This window comes from Amphiprion ocellaris, chromosome 20 (assembly GCF_022539595.1).
Source record: "Amphiprion ocellaris isolate individual 3 ecotype Okinawa chromosome 20, ASM2253959v1, whole genome shotgun sequence".
NCBI lineage: Eukaryota > Metazoa > Chordata > Actinopteri > Pomacentridae > Amphiprion > Amphiprion ocellaris.
The window spans coordinates 9,583,946-9,605,225 of record NC_072785.1 but is presented as its reverse complement, the minus strand read 5'-3'; the positions used below and the strand labels follow the sequence as shown (position 1 = coordinate 9,605,225).

Genomic DNA, 21,280 nt, shown 5'->3' with positions numbered 1-21,280 from the left:
ATGATATGATATGATATGATATGATATGATATGATATGATATGATATGATATGATATGATATGATATGATATGATATGATGATGATATGATGTATAAAAATGAATATGTAACTTTGATACAGATGGGCCTTAATCCAATCACAATCCATCCATTATCTATACATCACTTAATCCTCATCAGGGTGGTAGGGGGCTGGAGTCTATCCCAGCTGACTTAGGGTGAAGGCAGGGGACACCTGGACAGGTAACCAGTCTGTCACAGGACTACAAAGAGACAAACATTCACACCTATGGACAATTTAGAGTTACCAGTTAACCTCAGCATGTCTTTGGACTGTAGGAGGAAGCTGGAGAACCCAGAGAAAACCCATCCATGTACAGGGAGAACATTCAAACTCCATGCAGAAAGATCCTGGGAAGGCGAGGACGTGAACCAGGGATCTTCTAGCTGCAAGGCGAAAGTGCAGCTCTCAAATCACAATGACTGCTTAAATTAGATGTTCCTTATTCACATCCTTTAATAGCGTCGCCTTTTCTGGCTTTGCACCAGCTTCATATTGTATGTAATTTAAACTCTCTTTTTTTGCATTAACTGGTTTTAAAATAAATTTGAGTTTAGGTAACTTAATGATATTGACTTGATAACTTCATCTTGAGTTCAGAATTTCAAATCCCCTCTTCTATCTTAACATGTTAGGACTGATTAATAAGCCTATTTATATATTATTAAGCTGGGTAATTGAAAATATCTTTGATTGTAAAGGGAAACACTAATTTCCTGAACTCAATTTACTCTTTTGGTGAAACATAATTTCATTAAAAGTTGTCATAAATCTTCAAGATTTTTAAAATATATTTGTAAGAGATCTAAAACTGTTGAGGATAAAGTACTTTTGTGTCTTTTATATGGTTTTGTGGGTTTTTTTGTCTTGGTTTTTTGGTAGACTTTTATTGATTCTTGTTTTTCACTTGCAAAGTTTTGTAAAAATGTAGATTATAATCATGTTTTTTATTAGAGTTACTATATGTTTTCTATTTTGTATGAAACTAATGTTTGGTTTTTTGTCATGTTGTGCAAATAAAATTTATGGCTTTGCACTTTGAGGAAGGAAATGAGGAAGTAGAAAACAGCTGACAGAACATTATTTATGATCTGAAAGCAAAACCAGTCTGGTCAGCCTGAGTCAACAGTACAGGTCTGTCAGTCTGTAATGTACTGAGCCTAATTCAGGGTTTGTGTGGTACAGAAAAAAGTATTTTTTAAACCATACACTATAATTTTGTTTGATTTACTCTCATTTAGAGAAAAAATGTGCTGAGGCACATACAGTGAATGCAGACATACTCAAATAGCAATAAAAGGCTACATCAGACTAAAACAATCTACCTCTAATAACTGATATTATAATATGTTGTAACATGGACTACGTATATTAGTGCTATAAACTAAAGCCCCAAATGAACAAAAATGAAGAAAGAAAAAGAAGAAATCAAACCTCAACCAGCATAAAGTGAGCTTTGTAAAATGTCGTGCAAAAATGTACTGTAATCTACTGTACATCCATCTGTCATATCAAACAGACTCTCGGCTTTTTCCAAATCACTTCCTGTCCTCCTCTGGGACTCAGTGGTAGCGTCCAGTTTCCACAGCCAAAGGCAGAAAGCCAAAGGCACAAACAGACCTCTGAGCTCAGGTTAAAGCGACATACTGCTCAGATTGGTTTTTAAAAATGCAATACTGTCACAAGCAAAAGTCATTTTAAAAAAACATTTACTCAAATAAAAGTAGAAAAGTAAGAGCATAAAAATATACTTAAACTACGAAAAGTAAAAGTACCCATTAGGCAGAAGGGCCCATTTCAAAATAATACACAGTGTCATAGTACAGGATTAAAATGATTGATAATTTAATGTATCTATTACTTTGATGTTGCAGTGTTTAAATGTGATGAATTCAACTTTTTCATTCAGTGCTGGGTACTTTAATCTCTAACTAAAAAGTGTGTTGGTTGATTATATTTTGTGTTATTTATCAAAATCTCTAAACTAACTGTATTCAAAGCTTTAAAATATCTGTTGTGATGAGAAAGGTGTAATATTTGCTTCTGGAATCTAAAGTGTGAAGTACACTTTTAAATTGTACTCAAGTGCAAAAATTCCATCTTAAATCACCAAAAATTCTAAATAACTTCTGTTCCACCATCTCTGATTTGCCTGAAATTTTTCTAGCAGAATATATGGATATCTATAAAGATATTTGGGAAATTTTAGCTTGATATATCCAATATTATCGTAGACAATTTTTTTCTAAAAAATGCCTCTCAACTCACATTTCAGCACATTTTTTTGTGCTTTGACATTTGACGCAGCATTTGGATGACAATATCACAGGAACTTATAAAGAAATGAAAACATTTCATTTTGAGAATGACTTTGAAACACATTTTGGTTTGTATTATTTTTGACAAGCAGCTATGGTTCAGAAAATATCCCTAGCTGGATTCTGCATTATCAGGTTTTTGGTAGCATGAGGGTTAGGATTACAGTTAGGGTTAGTTAATGAAGTTAGCTAACCCTAACCCTAATGAAGTCTGGAATTTTTACACTTTACAAAGTCGTCCCAGAGGCCAGATTGAACCCTGTGGTGGGTCGGTTTTGGCCCACAAGCCGCATGTTTGACACCCCTGATCTAAATGATTCTGTAGACAGGGTCAGAACAATACAGGGAGAAGCAGAGCTCAGTTTTTATGCTCCATCTTTTTAAATCCTACTTATATGTATATTTGTTATATTATCTGTTTTGTATAAGCTGTTATGTTTTTATAAAAATCTGAAATTATAGTTGTGTGCTATCTACATGATCACATAATCAGAGTTTATGGTGGTGATGGTCATATAGCTCAAGCAAGTTTCAAGAGTCTGCTGGTTTTCATTCCCACATACAGAAGTGAAACCTGGAACTGGACATACATAAACTAGAAAAGCTCCCAGAGAGCGCAGTACCCCGCCAGGGCCGTTCATCCCCCCATACTCATTTTGGACGACATACTAAACTATGATGTTTTTCTAAGTTGTTTTTTGGGCCCTTTTGTTATTTTTTTTCAATAAGTAAGTAGAGAGGAAGACAGGAAAGCAGGGATGACCTGCAGTAAAGGGCCATGAGCTGGAATCAAATCTGCATCTCTGATGCAGTCCTGTTTGTGAGTCACCCTCTCAATCAGTTGAGCTACCTGGGCCATTTTTTGACATTTATGACGTTTTTGTCATATTTTGGACCACATACTAAACTATGACTTTTTAGACGACATACTAAACTATGACATTTTCTTCCACATTCAGTACGACATCCTATGATGTTTTTTTTCTAAGTTGTTTTTTGGGCCCTTTTGTTGGTTTTATTCAATAGAGAAGTACAGAGGAAGACAGAAAAGCAGGGAAGAGCACCTTTTTGTACACATTTTGGACAACATACAAAACTATGTTGTTTTTTTACACATTTATGATGACATACTAAACTATGACGTGTTAGTAACATTTTGGATGACATACTAAACTATGACATTTTTTTGTCCCTTTTGTTGGTTTTATTCAATAGGTAAGTAGAGAGGAAGACAGGAGAAGACCTGCAGTAAAGGGCCGTAAGCTGGAATCAAACCTGTGACTGACACAGTTCTGTTTGAGTCACCCTCTCAACCAGCTGAGCTACCTGGGCACCTTTTTTTCAGATGTTGGACAACATACTAAACTATGATGTTTTTGTGACATTTTGGATGACATACTAAACTACTACAAAAGCACTCTGAGAGCACACTACTCCGCCAAGGCTACTTAGTTGACGTATCATTTCCTTGTATGATTTCCAACTGATAAATCACAGTCAATTGGTAGTAGGATCGCAATCATGTGATCGTCAGCAGGTAACTGATACAGTGTTGTGTCAGTCTTGTTGTCATGGCTACAGTGACACCATGCTGGCAGCTATATCTGGCAGTGGGAAATCCTTCACAAAGCCTTGGATCCAGACTATAAGCCGCATCACTGTGAAAATCTAATGAGGTGGTTCTTGTGTCATTTCTGATTTCCCCTGAAAATTTCATCCAAATCCGTAGTCCGTTTTTGAGTAATGTTTCACACAGACAGATTCACAGACAAACTTACGCCGATTGTCACATAACTCCACCGTTCCTTGGTGGAGTAACAAAACTGTAGTGGTAGCATTAAAAAAATGGTCTATAAAAGTGTTCTGCTGCCAAACACACTGGTGAGGGCTTTTAACAGTCACTGTAAATTAGCGTTTCGCTCAATAATGATTGAGATTCCAGATTCCACTCTGCTTTCGCTGTGCTCCTAACAGCTTCGTTAAATTGCTTTTTTAAACTTGGTTAATTTGAATCGGTGCTTTGGAAAGCTCCTTTGGTAACTTATGAGACAACTCTGTTTGGCCAGGTGCGGTTAGCCTCCACACTAATCCATTTGCACTGCTTTTTGGCTCTTGGCTTGGAGACAGAATTTGCAAGTGGATCGAATGTGGTTCTAAAAATTCTCCTCCTGTTTTAAGTGTGTTGATAATTTATGAATATTTGTCTGGCTCGGCCCATTATCTGTGGAAGAGACGACATTTATCATCTGAAATGTTCATCTGTCCATCTCATATTGATGCAATGAAGGTTACAAGAAATACTGCTTCACTCATACTTGCTACTTCGCCATCTGGCATGGGATGGATGTAGAAAAAAATGGATCGATATGGCTGATTGCTGCTTTTGGCTATTGCTAATTTTGCTAGCTTCAAGTAATTGTGGTTTTGGCTTAATTGCACATCAGGTATTTGCTGAAAATGTTTTGAAATCTTAAGTTAAATCGTGCAACAGGACAGTGCTCGGTGCTTTGCAAAGGACAAAAACCCAGAAAAATACAAAAGAAAGAACAAGTGCATTCAGATTGTCAGATACAAATGATCTGCTGGGAGGTTTGGTGAGTGTGCCTCATCTCTTTGCCAGCGTTTGAACGCAGATGGTGGTCACAAGGCGGAGGAGAACTGTTCAAAGCTGACTCATATCAAAAGGCCTCTGGCTCTTTGTAGTCCAGCGTTTGCAACAAGTGACATTTTGGGGCTCAAAACCGTTTAGAAGTTTAGAAACGCTTGCTGTGGGCCGAAGCCTCCCCTCGGCCCAGCAGGTAAAGGAGAAGGACTGAGGAGTTACAGAGGCAGGAGATGAAAGTCAGGATGCTTCACTTCATTGTTCTGCAGTTTGCTGCAGGCTGGAAACATGAGGACGCTTCACCTGAAATACAAGGTAGATATGTGAAAGGATGAGGAGTAAAAAAAAAAGAAAAAAAAGAATAGTGAACAAACTCAGGATGATTGTTTTTCTCCTGTTTTGTAGAAGAGGAGCAGATAAATAACCAGTGAAAAGGTGAGTATGATGTCTTTATCTTTATTTAATTACCATATGGATATTGTTTATTATGTCATTTTTTTCACCTTTTGTAGTGGCATTTGCAGTCTATAATATCTGTTTGTAATTCAAAATCACTTGAATGTACACTGAATGACAGTAGCTGATGTCTGTCTCTAATTTTGTCTTTTTTTTTTTTGATTAAACATTTTATTGACAGTTTGAAGAAAGAAACAGACAAATAAAACCCACCTAAACTGGTTAATGTAAGTTTAGCATTTAATTCAGCTTCTTTGCACTCTACTGAGTAGTTTGATGTGTTATTTAAAAAACTTATTTGTTAATTATATGTTGAATTAATTATCAGAATCTGCAAAGCATCCATATGTAAAGGCATAAAATACCAGTTTTGTTCTGTTGTGGAGGGATATGTGCAATTTTTGCCTTTTAAAATGTGAAGTATGATGTAAAAAGTATCATATAATTTATGTGGGTAAATTTTATGGTATTTAGTTGTAATTTAAATGGACTGCAATGTACACTGAGTGCCAGTAGTTAACATCTGCCTCTCGTTTTGTCAATTTCTTAAAATTAATTAAACATTTTTCTGGCAGTTTGAAGAAGGAAACAGACAAATTAAACCCACTGAAACTTCTTTAAATAAATTTAGCTTTAAATTAAACTTCTTATGTACTACTGGGTAGTTTAATCTATAATTTTAAAATGTACCTGTTGATAATTATTGTATTATTTATCAGAATCTGCAAAGTAACTATATTTAAAGGTTTAAAATACCTGCTGTGGAGGGAAATGTGCAATATTTGCCTTTTAGCTAATATCTCCTTCTGGTTTTGTCAAAAAAATATATATTAATTTAACATATTACTGACAGTTTGAAGAAGGAAACAGACAAATTAAGCCCACTGAAACTTATTTAAATAAATTTAGCTTTAAATTAAACTTCTTATATACTACTGGGTAGTTTAATCTATAATTTTAAAGTGTACCTGTTGATAATTATTGTATTATTTATCAGAATCTGCAAAGTAACTATATTTAAAGGTTTAAAATACCTGCTGTGGAGGGAAATGTGCAATATTTGCCTTTTAGCTAATATCTCCTTCTGGTTTTGTCAAAAAAATATATATTAATTTAACATATTACTGACAGTTTGAAGAAGGAAACAGACAGATAAAACTCACCTAAACTTGTTAAAATAGGTTTATTATTAATCTCATCTTCTTTACACACTAATGGGTAGTTTAGTCTATAATCTAAAAATGTACCTGTTGATTATATTTTGCACTATTTATTTTGTAGAATCTGCAAAGTAGCTGTATTTAAAGATTTAAAATACCTGCTGTGGAGAGAAAAGTGCAACATTTGCTTTTTAAATGTAAAGTGTGTTGTAAAAAGTACTTTAAAACTGTACCACAACACTGTAAGTGAGTAAATTATTATGGCTCATTCCAGTCGTCAAGTTTTCAGTGACATTTCTAAGTGAAATGGACTGGAATGTACACTGAGTGACAGCAGCTGATACCTGTCTCTGGCTTTGTCTCTTTTTTTTTTATCATTTAAACATTTTACTGACAGTTTGAGGACAGAAGTAGACAAATACAATCCATTTAAACTTGTTTTATAGTTCATGTGAAGGATTTTGTTGGTAGAATTATGTGCAGTAATACCTGAAATTAAATTGCATCTTGAAAAATGTGACCATTAATAACAGAAAAACGAATACTATCAGGAAAATGATGTCAAAGGCAGGCAGTAAAAGTGTTTTTTTGGATAAAATTTAAATGCTGTAACCTACTACACTTGATGATTATGAGTGTGCCCCCCCCCAGGAGATGGTGGATCCTCTGTCAGACTGCAGCCCCCTCATCAGTGCAGCGTCCTCGGGGAAGCTCCGTCTGGTTCGCCTGCTGGTGGAAGGTGGAGCTCAGGTGAACGGACACAACCCCGGAGGAGAGACGCCTCTGCTGGCTGCCTGCAAGGCTCTGAGAGGGGAACCTGCTGGGCCCAACACCATGAGACTCCTCACATACCTGCTGCAGAACAAGGTCAGTCTGCTAATGACAAATAGTCACCATTTTAACTGAGAATACAGGCACTTAAATGTAATTCTCTGTACTTAAAAATTCAACAGGTTATTGATTCAGGTGTATTTCTAATGCATGAAAAATCTGTAGCTGCTCTAAGAAAGGTGTCCTTTTAATGCATAGTAAACAGATTCCTGTTTTTGTCCCCAGTCCACCCAGCAATATGCTTGGCTCTATGGATAACAGAACAGCTACTCTCATGCATTAGATGCATTATGAGGCTGTTTCATAAAGTGTGTCCTCATTCAACAAACAACTCCAAAGCAGCCATGTCAGATTAGGTCTTATTAACCCTCCTGTTGTCCTCATTTACGGGCATCAAAAAATATTGTTTCCTTGTCTGATAAAAAATCCCAAAAAATCAGCAAAAAAAATTCTCCAAATTTCAGAAAATTTGCAAAACCTTCAGGAAGAAAACTCCAATAATTCCTTAAAACTTTCCCTTTAAAGTTTTATTTAAAAAAAAAAAAAATCCTCCAAATTTGGCAAGAAAACTCTTGTAAATATTTTCAAAAAATTTGTAAAAATCTTCCAAAAAAAATCCTAAAAATATCAAAAGTGATAACATATATATTAGTAAAACTTATAATATTTTCTTTAAGAACACTCACAAAAAAATTTCGCTGGATTTTAGTAGATTTTTTTGTGAATGTTCTTCAGAAATGTTTTTAACATTTCTTTTTTTACACCAAAAAAAGTTTAAAGATTTCCCAAAAATGTTGAAAATGTGGACATCAAAACTTTCACTGTGAAAATAAATATTTTTTTCCACATTTTCAAACTTTAAAACGGGTCAATTTTTACCCGCAGGATGACACGAGGGTTAAGAGACCATTAAGCAAATTACCTGTAATTCTACTAAAGCTGTGCTTTTCTCTGACTGATTCCTGACTCACCTTGCACTATTGCCCATCTTGAATTGTCACATTCTGACTGGATCTATCATCCTTTATATCAACTAGGCGGATCCTAACGCCCAGGACCGGGCTGGTCGTACTGCTCTCATGTACGCCTGTATGGAGCGAGCAGGAGCTCAGGTGGCCTCCACCCTGCTGGCAGCAGGAGCCGACCCCAGCATGGAGGACTATTCTGGAGCCTCAGCCCTGGTCTACGCCATCAACGCCCAGCACCACCCTACAGTGAAGGTCAGTCAGGAGGAAAGAAAAGAATGATCCTAGAGCAGGGATGTCAAAGTCATTTTTGTTCCCAAGTGGGCTGCACCACTAAAATCAGAGCATAATAACCTACAAATAACCACAACTCCAACTTTTTTCCTTTGTTTTCATTCCAAAAAGTACATTCTGAAAATGATTGCATTTAATGAACACTCTTTTTTATAAAACATTATGATCATCCTGAAATTTCTGACAAAAAACAAGTTCAGTTTCAACAATATTATGCCTCCTTCGATCATTTACACATGTACATTACAAATGACAGATCACAGTTTGTCTACAAATGCAAAAAACATTCAATCACAGCTATCTGGAATGGAACAATCTAGTATTTTACTTTATGATCAAAAGCTACTTTTGTTGGTCTAGAAATCATTTAAAATTTACAGTTTACAAATTTACAATTTACAGTTAATGTCTTCTTTGTAATTGTAAAGTCATCCCTTGGGACAGAATGGACCATCTGTTGGGCCGGTTTTGGCCCGTGGGCCATATGTTTGACACCCCTGTCCTAGAGAATCCAAGTCAGTACATTTGGTGGATGGTGGAAGATATTATGGTTGTAATGATGCGTAAAGATGTGTGTTTGCTAAGTACAAACACCACAATGCAAGCAATATTTCAAATAAAGTTTAAGTCTTGCATGCACAATTTCATTGTGCAACATTACATAGAAAGGATGAATAAGTGTCTTTTAATGCTGTCATGTCAAAGTGAAGTTAATTTCAAGTTAATTTATTTGAACACTTGATCAAAGGTTTTGGATGATCTTAATTTGAAAAGGTCCATAAAAAAAATCTGTAAAAACCCAATGGAATACTGTAACTTTCAAAACCTGTAAATTCTGATATTTTTAGCTGAAATAATTAAGTCACACATTGTAAAAGATTTCTTTTTCTTTGTCACAGTGGTATAAACTAAAACTTTTTTGTGTGTTTTCATTGGATATTTGTATTTTGGCAAAACGGAGAGAATTGGTTAGCTAACAGTTAAAAAATGGATTACTATTTTTTAAAACCTTAATATACATAATTTTTCTTTCAATTAACAGTTAATATTTGAAAAACTGATTTAGATACAGTTAGAAATAATGGAATTTTGTGGTCAAATGTAAAAGAACAAATTTTTGTTCATTGAAATACAGATTTTTGATGGAGAAGTTACAGTTTTGGCATGTTTTTGTTTGTTTGTTTACAGTAAACATGTCATTTTATTATTTTTTTGCTGTCATTTTATTAGATATTATCCATTATTTAACAAAACAGGGAAATCTGTAAAATAACAGTAAACTCAAAGAATGCTTTTTTTTTTACAGTGTACAGCTGTAAGGAAATGGAAGAAAAAAGTACATTTCCTTCCGAAATGTAGCAGAGTGAAAGCTTAAAGCAGTATGAAATGGAAATGCACAATTAAAGTAGAAGAAATGAAATTTTTTAAGTTTTAGTGGAAGGTTTGGATGGTTCAGGATGTTTCAGATGCTTTTTGTCCAAACAAATTGCCGTATTTGTCTTTAAAATAGTCCTGAAAACTGTCAAAATCTATAAAACCCAGAATAACATTTCAAAAATATCAGAATGAGACTTAAACACCTCCCCAGCACTGGTCAAATCCCATCAGTACCTCACCAGCTCTCACCTACCTCAGGTTCTGATGGACGCCTGCCGGGCCAGAGGTCGTGACATCATCATCATCGCCACGGAGATGGGTGTGAACGGGGGTTCTGTGACCAGGCGTTACCTGAACGTACCTCCGTCACCGGACACCTCGCCGGTGTCCTGCATGTCTCCCTCTGATATCTTCCTCAAGACAGGATCCCCAAACTCACCCAAGGGAGAAAACATCTTCAACTTCAGAGGAACAAGTGAGTCGTGCTGGTTGTATTTATTAAGGCAAACATTTTCTGTATGGCCTCGATTAGTCATGTTACTGTGTGTTTTCCACCAACAAGCAGGGACTTAAGAATTGCTTCAGATATATGATGATCTGTTTTTACATGTGTATGCATGGGTGTTGTTGTTCTACTGGGTGTTTTTGAAGAAAACAGAGCAGATTTATGCAAGTTTCAAAGTCGCTCATTTGTTAAATGTCCAAGAAAATGGCTGCATCTTGAAAATTAAGAATGGCTTTTTAAGAAAACTTAAAAATCACAATTTGTTTTTGTCTAATGCTCACCTTGCTGCAGTTACGTGCAGATTCACTATGACACATCGATTTCATTGTTGAGTGTGGTTCAAGTTGCAACTGAGTGCATTTCTGACCACACCCAACCACTCCGCTCAGAGATAGGACAAGTATTAAACATTCAATCAGATATTGCCTTTAAACCTTTTCTGTTTAAAATGCTCCATGTTTAAAAGCAGGAACGTGCATGAGGCTGCTCTGTGCATGTAACTGGCTGCATACGTGCATCTTTGAACTGACAGATATAATACACTTTCTACATCTGCAACTCAAGCCGCGTCTCACTCTGTGATGTTTTATTCAACATGCTATTAATGATGAGTCATAACTCAGACAGATGCCCATCCTGTCTGTCTGGAATCTGCAGTTGTTTCTTCTCTTCACCTCCACAGGTTGATGGGAGGGTAAGTAGCTTCTCTGTGCACACAAGAGGACAGTTTCTAAGTGAAAAGAAAACAGATTTACAAAGAAAAAATGAAGTCACCAATAGGCATAAATTCTGCATAAATGCACCTGTGGGTGTACTGATGACATGCAGCCTCACGTTCACTACTTTATGGTATTTCCTGTTCCATTGTTTCTAAGGCTACCTCAGGCAACCCAACAGCCGAGTAGGTAGGATGCATACATCGCAGTGCAAATGTGGTCAGTAGTGAGTCCCCAGTTCCATTTTTGAGGCATTTTCCTGCTCTCTCACTCTTTATATTCTCTGTATATCTCTGCTGTTCCTGTTGACATAAAGGCAGAAAGGCAAAATTTTAAAAAGTCACTTTTTTAGTAAGTTTAAGCTGAGGTACAAGCAAACAGATATAGCAGATATAATGTATGTTAATTCTTCTAATTTAATTAAGAATTATACCCCAAACTATTGAAAGTATTTCTTCTTTTTTTAAAATCAGATGGTAAAATGATATTTGCACTGTTTTCGTCTGGCCAGCAGTATGTCTGCAACTCCGTAACCACACCCTTTCCTGCACTAATGTCTATGATATATAGTTTGTAGTTAAAAGGCAAAAACATGCAAAACAACAGCACAAAAAATCATCGCTACACTTAGCCAATAGACATCTGCGTATAATCCTAATTCAATAATCCATTCCAATTGTGATATGACAATTTTTAGGATTTATAGATACGCAAATATACAAACCAGGTGTGTAAAACATTCTGTGAGTCTGTAGAACCACCTTGATGCAGAGGTCAGTACTTTTACAGTCTCTGTATGCAGACAGCATCTCTCTTCCCGCATAAACTCCAGCAGACTAGTGTTTAACAAAGGCAAGTCTGGACAGATGAGAATAGATGCTGTGTGGTTGAAATCATTAGCTGCATGCTCATTCCTGAGGAGAGAAAATGAAAATATGCTGCCAGGGTGAGGTGAGGCTACTCTGCAATGGATGAAGCTACATTTCTTGCACAGGAGCTGACACCTAATTTATCCCACAGACACAAACAAGCAAATAAAGCCAGATAGTTGTTGGAGAGAAGGTGTGAGGATAAAATGTGGACGGGGAACACCTGGCTGTACACAACGAGTACTTTTAGAATATAAATCGCTTTGAAAGCTAGCGACACGAACCAATATGGATGTTAATGTTAACCAATCCTTCTTCTTTAAATGTCTCAGCAACCAATGGATGGATTGGATATTCATGGTTCCCAGAGTATCAACTCTGTTACCTCTGGTGGTCCTCTGCATTATCCTCTGGTATCACCAAGATGGTGACATTTGTGGACTTTCCAAATTGCCTGAAAAGCGGTGGCCAACACAACATGACAGTGATCCATCTTTTGCAGAAACAGATTGTTGAGATCTGATAACAGTTGTGTTTTTCTACAATACATTTACAGGTCTAATGAGTTGGGTTTAGCTTCAGGGTGGAGAGAAGTTCAAACCTGAACAAGAAAACTTCACCAAAATCAACCAACCAAAATACAATACCTTACCAACATGCCTAACATAAAAGAAACAAAGGTCAAAAGAATGTTTTACCTTCCTGCTAATGCCTAAAGATTCACAAATCCATCCGTATAGCAAAAGCTCCAGGTGGACACATTAGATATAAGCGAAGCTGGTTGAAAGGAGAAGGGAATGAATGATTCCTCTACAGTATGGCATCTTGGATGTTGTTCTGTAGTTGAGCCAATCACCTGCAGGCAGGTAGTTGATCCACCAATCACTGCCTCTCACATCCACACCTGCACACATGGTTCCAATATCAGATTAAATATGGCCACAGTCACAAAGTGACAGCCGTGTTATTCGAGTGAACTGAAGTAACTCTGGTAAACCATTAGTAATCTGGCATTCAAAGTTTTTTTTTTCAGTTTAGGAAAGTCACTTTCCTTTTCCTTTGTTCAATTTTCAGTTGAATTTTATCAATACAGCACCCATTGACAATATATGTCATCTTAAAGCACTTCACATACAAAATTTAAACAGAGAAACCCAACAAAATCCAAAGTGTTCTTTGGTTTGCCTTTGAGCAACCACTTTGTGACAGTGGGAAAGAACAAAAAACAAACCAAAAAATCAGAAAGAACCAGGCACAGGGAATTCAGCCATCTGCCTCGACCACTTGAGGTGAGGGCGGGAATGAGGGGAGTGGGGGAGTGGTTGGGGTGAGGGTAGCAGAACAGCAGGTGGAGAACAGACAATACATGAGAGAACAATGAACATTCTGGAGGTTGGTGATTCCAGCGACTGCGGATCATGTAGCTGCAGAGAGAACAAAACACAAACTACAGGGAAGATACAAAGTTAGTGACACGTAATGGTGATATATAATTATATGGAAGACAGGGAGAGGACAGTAGCGGAGAGGTGCTCAGTGCATCATGGGAAGTCCCCAAGCAGTCTAAACCTAAACCTCTGTCTCTCTGTCTGTCTGAGTTTCTGAGCAGCCCTAACCATAAGCTTAATAAAAGAGGAACGTTTTAAGCCTAGTCCTAAAAGTAAAGAGGGTGTCTGCCTCCCGAAGCCAAACCAGGAGCAGATTCCAAAACGGAGGCGCCTGATAACTGAAAGCTCTGCAGCTCATTCAACTTCTGCAAACTCTAGAAAACCACAAAGCAAACCTGCAGTCTGAGAGCGAAGGGCTCTGTTCAGATAATATCGCACAAGGAGGGCTTTATGTATTGAATTGTAGGAGAAAAAATATGTATCAGACACCTTTTTCAAGCAGTTTTAACACTAAATATTAAAAAATAGCACAGACTTAGACCTAGCTCCACTCCTGAAAACCAGACAGTCAGTTTTCATTGTCAACTTCCTTAAAAAAAAACTTCAAAAAAGAGCAACAGATGATCCCTATTCCTCCTCCATGACATCTAAAATTTAATGCTAGACAGAATTTTCTCAACCTCCTTCCATATGTGTGAGTTTAACTGATAAACTGTTTTATTCTTGCACATCAGGCAAATATGGCAGCAGCAGCAGCAGCAGCAGCAGCAGCAGCAGCAGCAGCAGCAGCAGCAGCAGCAGCAGCAGCAGCAGCAGCAGCAGCAGCAGCAGCAGCAGCAGCAGCAGCAGCAGCAGCAGCAGCAGCAGCAGCAGCAGCAGCAGCAGCAGCAGCAGCAGCAGCAGCAGCAGCAGCAGCAGCAGCAGCAGCAGCAGCAGCAGCAGCAGCAGCAGCAGCAGCAGCAGCAGCAGCAGCAGCAGCAGCAGCAGACTTCCCTCCTCAGAGCCGAGTCCACTAAGTCAGTGCAGCTCTCCATCTCCCAGACAGAGGATATTATCTGAACCTTGGCTCGCCATCCACAACCTGGCCTGTCTGAACAGAGCTTACGACGAGGGCACGAGGGAGAGGAGCCCGCTGGAGGAGGGAGGACGGAAAGAGGATGAGGAGGATGAAGACGAGGGGTCGCGCCAGCCCAGGGTGGCTCACAGGAGGGATAACAGACATGAAGAGGAGAATTACAGCAGCTGCTGTGAGGATTTCTCTCTGAGGGCTTCTCTGTCAGTCCTCTCGCTCACAGAGATGGACTCGGCTCACGCACAGTCAAGCATCCTGAGGAGGTGTCTAACTCCTGGAGGGTCAAACTCAGACAACAAGCTGCCTGCCTTCCCTCCGTTTAACTCCCAGCTCCGTAGAAACACCCTTCCATCTGTCACCGTGGTCCCACCTCTGCTTCACCTCCCTCCCTTGGACGCTCACCTCCAGGTTCCGACCCAAGCTTCACCCTCCAGAAGCAGGAGGATGGTGTTTCTGCCTCACCCGCCCAGCTCCTCTCCTCCCTCATCTTCCTCCTCCAGAGCCAGGCCAGCGTTACTCCCCCCGCTGGCCCTCTCCTCCTCCGTCACCTCCCTGGTTGCTCTGTCCACCTCCAGGAAGTCGCAGCGACGTCACTCGGTGCAGATGGAACAGACCCTTCAGACCTGTGATACTTTCAGTAGTCAGTAGTGTCCAAAATAAAGTTAACCCTCCTGTTGTCCTCATTTACGGGCACCAAAAAATATTGTTTCCTTGTCTGAAAAAAACCCAAAAATTCAGCAAAAAAAATCCCCAAATTTCTGAAAATTTGCAAAACCTTCAGGAAGAAAATTCCAATAATTCGTTAAAAGTTTCCCTTAAAAGTTTTATTTAAAAAATGAATCCTCCAAATTTGGCAAGAAAATTCTTGGAAATATTTTTAAAATATGAGTAAAAATCTTCCAAAAAAATCCTAAAAATATCTAAAGTGATTACAGATACATCAGTAAAACTTCTAATATTTTCTTAAGAACATTCACAAAAAAATCAACCAAAATCCAGCAAAATTCGCTGGATTTTGGTTGATTTTTTGATGAATGTCCTTAAGAAACATTTCTAACATCTTTTTTTCCACAAAAAATGTTGAAAAATTTCCCAAAAATGTTGAAAATGTGGAGACCAGAAGTTTCACTGTGAAAATACTTTTTTTCCCCACACATTTTTAAACTTTAAAAAGGGGTCAATTTTGACCTGCAGGACGACACGAGGGTTAGAGACTAGAATATTTTCACAAAACAGTTCAGGAAGCACAGTTTGAAACGGCAACTTGATTTTGGTAGCTAAGAATATTGTTGCTCCTCACTGTTAAGTGGCGACAATTTAGTTTTTCTTCGCATTAAGTTCAATTATATTTCTTGGCTTACACCATTTATTTAATAGACTACTATTTGTCATACTTTGCTGCCTTTGAAAAAAATGTTTCCAATCCATAAAAATATTTCCTTTTTAACCTTTGTTTTAGGTAATTTAGTTGTATTTTTAAATCTTAAACAATGTTTCAGATCTCAAGTCTGGATCATGAAGATTAATGACACATTGTTATTTATGGCACGTCTGCAAATTACAGTTTATACATGTTTAAAGATGAAAAAGTTGCAATTTATAGGCAACAATATATAAATACAATATATCATTGGAAAGTCTAGTTACAGTATTAAACAGTAAACCTCATACCTTCTACCATAGAGCACTGTACAAAATTATGCAGTTATACAAATAATAATAAACGGTTGATTTAGCTTGATTTTCATCATGGGAGTGTTTAATAGTTGGGAATCAAGTAAATGAAATTTAAAAAAAACTGATTTAAACATATTTTTGCTGACTTCTAAGTTGCCGATATGTTCTTTCAATGTCTTTGAACTATTCAGTCAATAAAAAATAAATCTCTTTTTTGTGCCTTTTTTTTTTTTTTTTTAACTAACTTGCTAGCTGTATTTATCTTGGGAGCCCAAACCCTTGAACAGGGATTCACTCATTTAATCTACAACATTAAAATCACATCATCTGCATACAATCAAGTGTTCTGCTGGGAAATCTTAGATCCTGGCATTCATCTGGATGTTACCTCACACCTAAACACACCATCCAAAGGTACCAGCGCTCCCAGCAGGAAAAAGCCCCCTGCCAACCTGCACAGATATGGCTAGAGGAACACGATCAAGAGCCCAAAGTGTTGACTCTGTCCCCAAACTCCCCACATCCTAATCTGCTCGAGCATCCGCTAGATCAACACAGTATTTGGCTGGTGGTTTTAATGTCGTTTCTCAGAATACAGAGCAATAAATTCTCTGGAAGCGCTATTCTGAACATCTATACTAAAACATTTTGTATGTGACTCTACATTTTGTCCGAAATGTCACAAAAAAAAAAATCAATTTTATCATGAGCAAAGTCACACAAAACTTAAAAGACCAAAAGTCCATTTCTGCTGGAGTAATCTCTTCGATTTAGAGGGGGGGAAAAATTGCCTGTTCATGGCAAAAGGAGTGAAGTCATTTTATTTGTTTTTAATATGTATCTACAACAAGGGGGACACAAGCAAAAAACGACTGACAACTTGATGAAAATTAAAACCCCAAAAAAATAAAAACAAAAAATACATTAATTATCAATGCAGATTTCCCACCTTTTTTCCAATAAGCAACATTTTTTTGTCTAAAGAAACTTTACAATATAAAGAAACATACGAAGGAACCTCTTATTTTACTACACGAGACATTTAGGATCTGAAACTACCCTAACATGAGATACAAAGCAACTCCCCAAGGACAGACTGCCTCATATTCAATACTGCTTTGTCATCAAGAGGAAAAATGAGGAACTGAACAGAAAATTTTTACTCCCCACCCCCCCAAAAGTCCTCTCTTAACCCTCCCTTCCCCCGAATGTTACAGTATTATACATCAGCACGATAGAAATACAGAAATGATCAACGTTGTGACGGCTTTACTTACAGGACAGAAAGATAGAGAGAAGTTGGACTGCATTTTATACAACAGTATTTCAAAGTACAGGGGAGGAAACGCCTGTTCCTGCACTCTCTCTACTTCTTCTCAGCAACAAGTTTGTCCATGTGTTTTTTTCCTTCTCTTTTTACTTTCCCCAAACATTTCTCCTGCCACATTTTAAATAGATAAAAAAATCCTTCATAGTAAAGTATGTACTCTGGTCCCTGGTGCGTTGGATGGAGAGCCAGTGTCCTGTGTGCCCTGCTTTCTGATTCAGTTGTGTCAGGAGGATAAAAGCTGAAATGCAGAGTGGTGGAGGCAGACACAGAAGTTTTATTATTTTAAAAAAAAAAAAAAAAAAAAACTGCCCTCTTTAGCTCTGCTCTTGCAAATTCCCTGTCAAAAATGACAATATATTCCCATTTAAGTAGCTTTTTGGCCACTTCAAACCAAGTTTCCAGGAACAGAGGCAGAAGAGGGAGAGTTTGTGTTTAGTTTTTAGGGAAATGTGTGTGACAGTGACTTAGCTAATGGTGTTCACCCACATTTTGACTACATACAATTTCCTCCCTTGTCCTGGCGGACCCCTCGACGCGACAGCTCCGACGCACAGTAAAAGCCCCGCGTTTAGTCTGTGATGAGGTGAGATAGCATAATAGTCTATAGCAGCTCCAGTTTTCTGTTTCTCGTCATTCATATTAATTCTGAGTAAAAGACACGCCATCTCTGAACAAATACACACAGTTGCCCGAGTCAGCACGTTTCTGATCAACTGTTAAGTTGTGATTTGAAATATCAAAAACATGTCAATGATATCAAAATGCATTTTACAGTATTTACAAAAAATTAAAATCAAAAAAAGATGGAGAGCTGTACAAAAAAAAATAAAAATCAGAGAGGGATGGTGTGTTACCGAGTGTCTGTGTGTCAATGCTGGCCTGTTGGAAAGGTAAGAAAAAAGAGGGGAAGGTGGGGGTTTTTGTTTTTTTTTTTTTTTTTTTGTTCAAGGTGAGGGAAAGGGAGGGATGCCACTCGTTACGGTCAACAGAGCAACGGCTTGCTGCGTAAAAAACACCGAGATCCGATCAGCAGGTGGCCAGAAGTCCTCTCACCAGACACGACGGTGAAGAGGGAGCACTGCGAGTGTGACAACAAAAAAGTGTGCAAGCTGAACTGACTGACTGCTGTGTGAAAGCAAAGACGTGCATCACAGTGTGTTGAGAATTTATCAGCAAAACAAACAAACAAAAAAAAACAATCCGAGTGTTCACGACAGGTCAGCAGACAGACGCAACCTATGTACACGATGGAGTAAAGTGTGAAGCGTTAGTGGAAGCAGCGTGAGTGGGGTCGAAATGGTTGACGCTTGTTATAACACAATCAGCACCTTCGGGGGGCGGGGGGGCTCGGATAGAGGGGTCTACTGATGTCAGACGGAGATGAAGGAGTGGATCTGCATATTTACACAGTTGCTACTAGTTCTGCAGTTGACAAAAAAAACCAAACAGGGATAACACTTAAAAAAAAACATAACAATGATTCATAAGACAAATTAAAAGTACATAAATAAATAGAGCTGTGCATTTCACTGCAGGGAAGATACTAAAGCAGGAGGCGCTTCTTCTTCTTCTTGTGTGGGTTATCAAGAAAAACAATTTAGAATTTTTTTTTTTTTAAAGAAAGTCTGAGGAAGATTTTTTTTAAAAATACGACCAATCTGTACCGTGATGGGTAAAATCTTACCTGCAGGGGGCAGTGTGCTCAAACAGAGCCACATGATACACAGCAAATAATTTCTGATTTGTGCGCACATACGCTGTCTTCATCATATTAATGTGCCCTTAAACACAACAGAAATTAGAACCTAATCTTAAAATGATCATAACAATATCATTAATAACAATAATACAATAATAAAAATAGCAATGATACAATACATACACAAAAAAATTATTTAAAAATGGAAAAAACCATGTTCACTGATCATCACAACACCTCTGTTACAAATGTACACGCACAGAGAACAACGTGAAGGAGGGCGAAAATGGGGATCGTATTGTTTGACCCTCCACTGAATCCGTCGGGAACAGGGACAAAAAAATTATGATTTAAAAAAAAAAGAAAGAAAAAAAAGTCCAAAGTCGAGGTTGAGAAGCTTCCAGGCAGCTGCTAAGAGACCTGACACTCGTCTGTAAGGGAGGGCTGTGTTTTCCAGTCTCCTCTCTCCCTCTTTTTCTCTCTGTTTGTCCCCCGTCCCTCGCTCATTGTCTAGACCCCGACAGAAAGCCAGGGAGGCCGGGGCCGGAGTCAGAGAGGAGGCTCTTCCTGTTGCTCTGTGACTGCTTCCTGTTCACGCCGGCAGCCATTTTGCATGCTCCAGGAGGGCCCGTCTTAATCAAAGTCCCAGCATGCTCGAGGGCTGTCCCAGAAGGCTGTGTGGCCGCAGAGTTTTCCCGAGTGAGAAGAAAAGGGGAAAAGTGGGTGGAGGTGGCGGCGGCGGTGGGTTTGGGTAGTTGTGGAGGCAGGAGGTGTGTGCGTTTGTGTGTAAGGAGGGAAGGTGGTCCAATCCGAGGTGAAGTAAGGATTGAGTTGAAGAAAAAAAAATCAGGTGCAGGGATACAAAAATAGGGGTTGGTGGGAAGGGGAAATAAACAAAAATACAAAAAAAAAAGGAAAAATAAAATCACACACTCATCGTCATGTTGGGTGAATACTGAAAAGAGAGAGAGGGAAGGGGGAGGAGGGCACAGATGAGTGGAAATGTCACTGACAACATTTAAACACCAGAGGGCGCTCAAACCAAGGCCTGCAGAGCTACAGGAGCCACAGACTCAGGCTTTAAACAGGCTCTAATACATTGGACTCAAACAATCAGTACTGTTATCATCACCTGTATTTCTAACGATAAGTTTAGGGTATTGAACCTTTAGATTTTTGAAAATGATTTGCCAAAAACGACCCAAATTTGACACTGCATACCCAGATTCACAGAACAGATACAGGAAGAATGTTATTAGTGTGTTTTTAAATCAGGCGTTTAATGATTTACAATGTTTTATTCAGATTAAGCCCAGCCTTGCTACTGATTAGCTGAATCCAATTATTAGAGCTCGGTTATGACTTCATTTTGTGCATCCTTTGGCTCTCCAGGTCGAGGTTAAAAGCCTGTCACAGTTTTACACAATACAAGGAGCAGTACCCCCCTCCACCTGTTGTGCCTCGAACACAAGGCTCAACAAATACTGTCATATATGCTTACTTTAGCTTTTATACAATCAAAATCCACAACTATCAGTGTATTTAAATATAATAAAACACGGAGGGCATTTACATTAATCAGCTGTAACCACATCACTGATACGGAGGGTATAGAATGAATTTCTAAGTGATTAGTAAGCGGCTACAATGCAAGCAGAACACAGGCTAGAAATGATTCTTTATGGTCCCATGCGCTCCAGAAAGCATGTTTTACTTTTCAAATTTACAGTGCCATGTCCCAAGTGAGAAAATACAATAGAAAACTTTTAAGTATTTCAGCAATAGCGCCACACTTCAGCTCTGTTTGGGTCCTGATCTGGAAATCCAGTTGGGTCAAGTGGGGTCCTGCTGTGTTGCCATAGGCCTCCTGTTTGTGTGTGCCAAGTGCATCTTAGTGGATTTGTAATCAGCTCAGATCATGCCACAGTAATAAAATGTTTTTGTTTTTTTTTGTTGCAT

General features: G+C 38.2%; 2 protein-coding genes and 1 long non-coding RNA gene across 8 annotated transcripts in view; 1 reads left to right on the top strand and 2 right to left on the bottom strand.

Moving 5' to 3' along the window:
- The first annotated feature begins 5,142 nt into the window (after positions 1-5,142).
- LOC111582900 (ankyrin repeat domain-containing protein 34C) lies at positions 5,143-16,505 on the top strand. The gene is made up of 5 exons (XM_035957938.2): positions 5,143-5,417; positions 7,250-7,465; positions 8,467-8,649; positions 10,324-10,540; positions 14,278-16,505. Exons 2-5 carry the CDS (start codon positions 7,253-7,255, stop codon positions 15,261-15,263), a joined length of 1,599 nt encoding a protein of 532 aa, XP_035813831.2. The 5' UTR covers positions 5,143-5,417; positions 7,250-7,252; the 3' UTR covers positions 15,264-16,505.
- LOC111582906 (uncharacterized) lies at positions 11,140-14,387 on the bottom strand. 2 transcript variants are annotated; one of them, XR_002747360.3, is made up of 4 exons: positions 12,854-14,387; positions 12,011-12,200; positions 11,374-11,588; positions 11,140-11,277 (listed from the first exon to the last, which is right to left on the bottom strand). It is a non-coding gene; the product is annotated as an uncharacterized LOC111582906 (long non-coding RNA). The 2 variants fall into 2 exon arrangements; XR_004849091.2 differs by having other exon boundaries at positions 11,140-11,300; positions 11,405-11,588.
- A 581-nt stretch (positions 16,506-17,086) lies between the features above and the next one.
- Positions 17,087-21,280, bottom strand: part of zgc:110158 (uncharacterized protein LOC553590 homolog) — a 39,443-nt gene continuing 35,249 nt past the window's right edge. For 3 of the 5 annotated variants that reach the window (XM_055006055.1, XM_055006056.1, XM_055006054.1), the window contains one exon: positions 17,087-19,995. In XM_055006055.1, the coding sequence (XP_054862030.1) occupies positions 19,825-19,995 (171 nt within the window). In that variant the 3' untranslated portion in view covers positions 17,087-19,824. Of the gene's footprint in view, positions 20,277-21,280 lie in introns of all 5 variants that reach the window. The other 2 variants (XM_023291768.3, XM_023291767.3) reach the window with 1 other exon arrangement.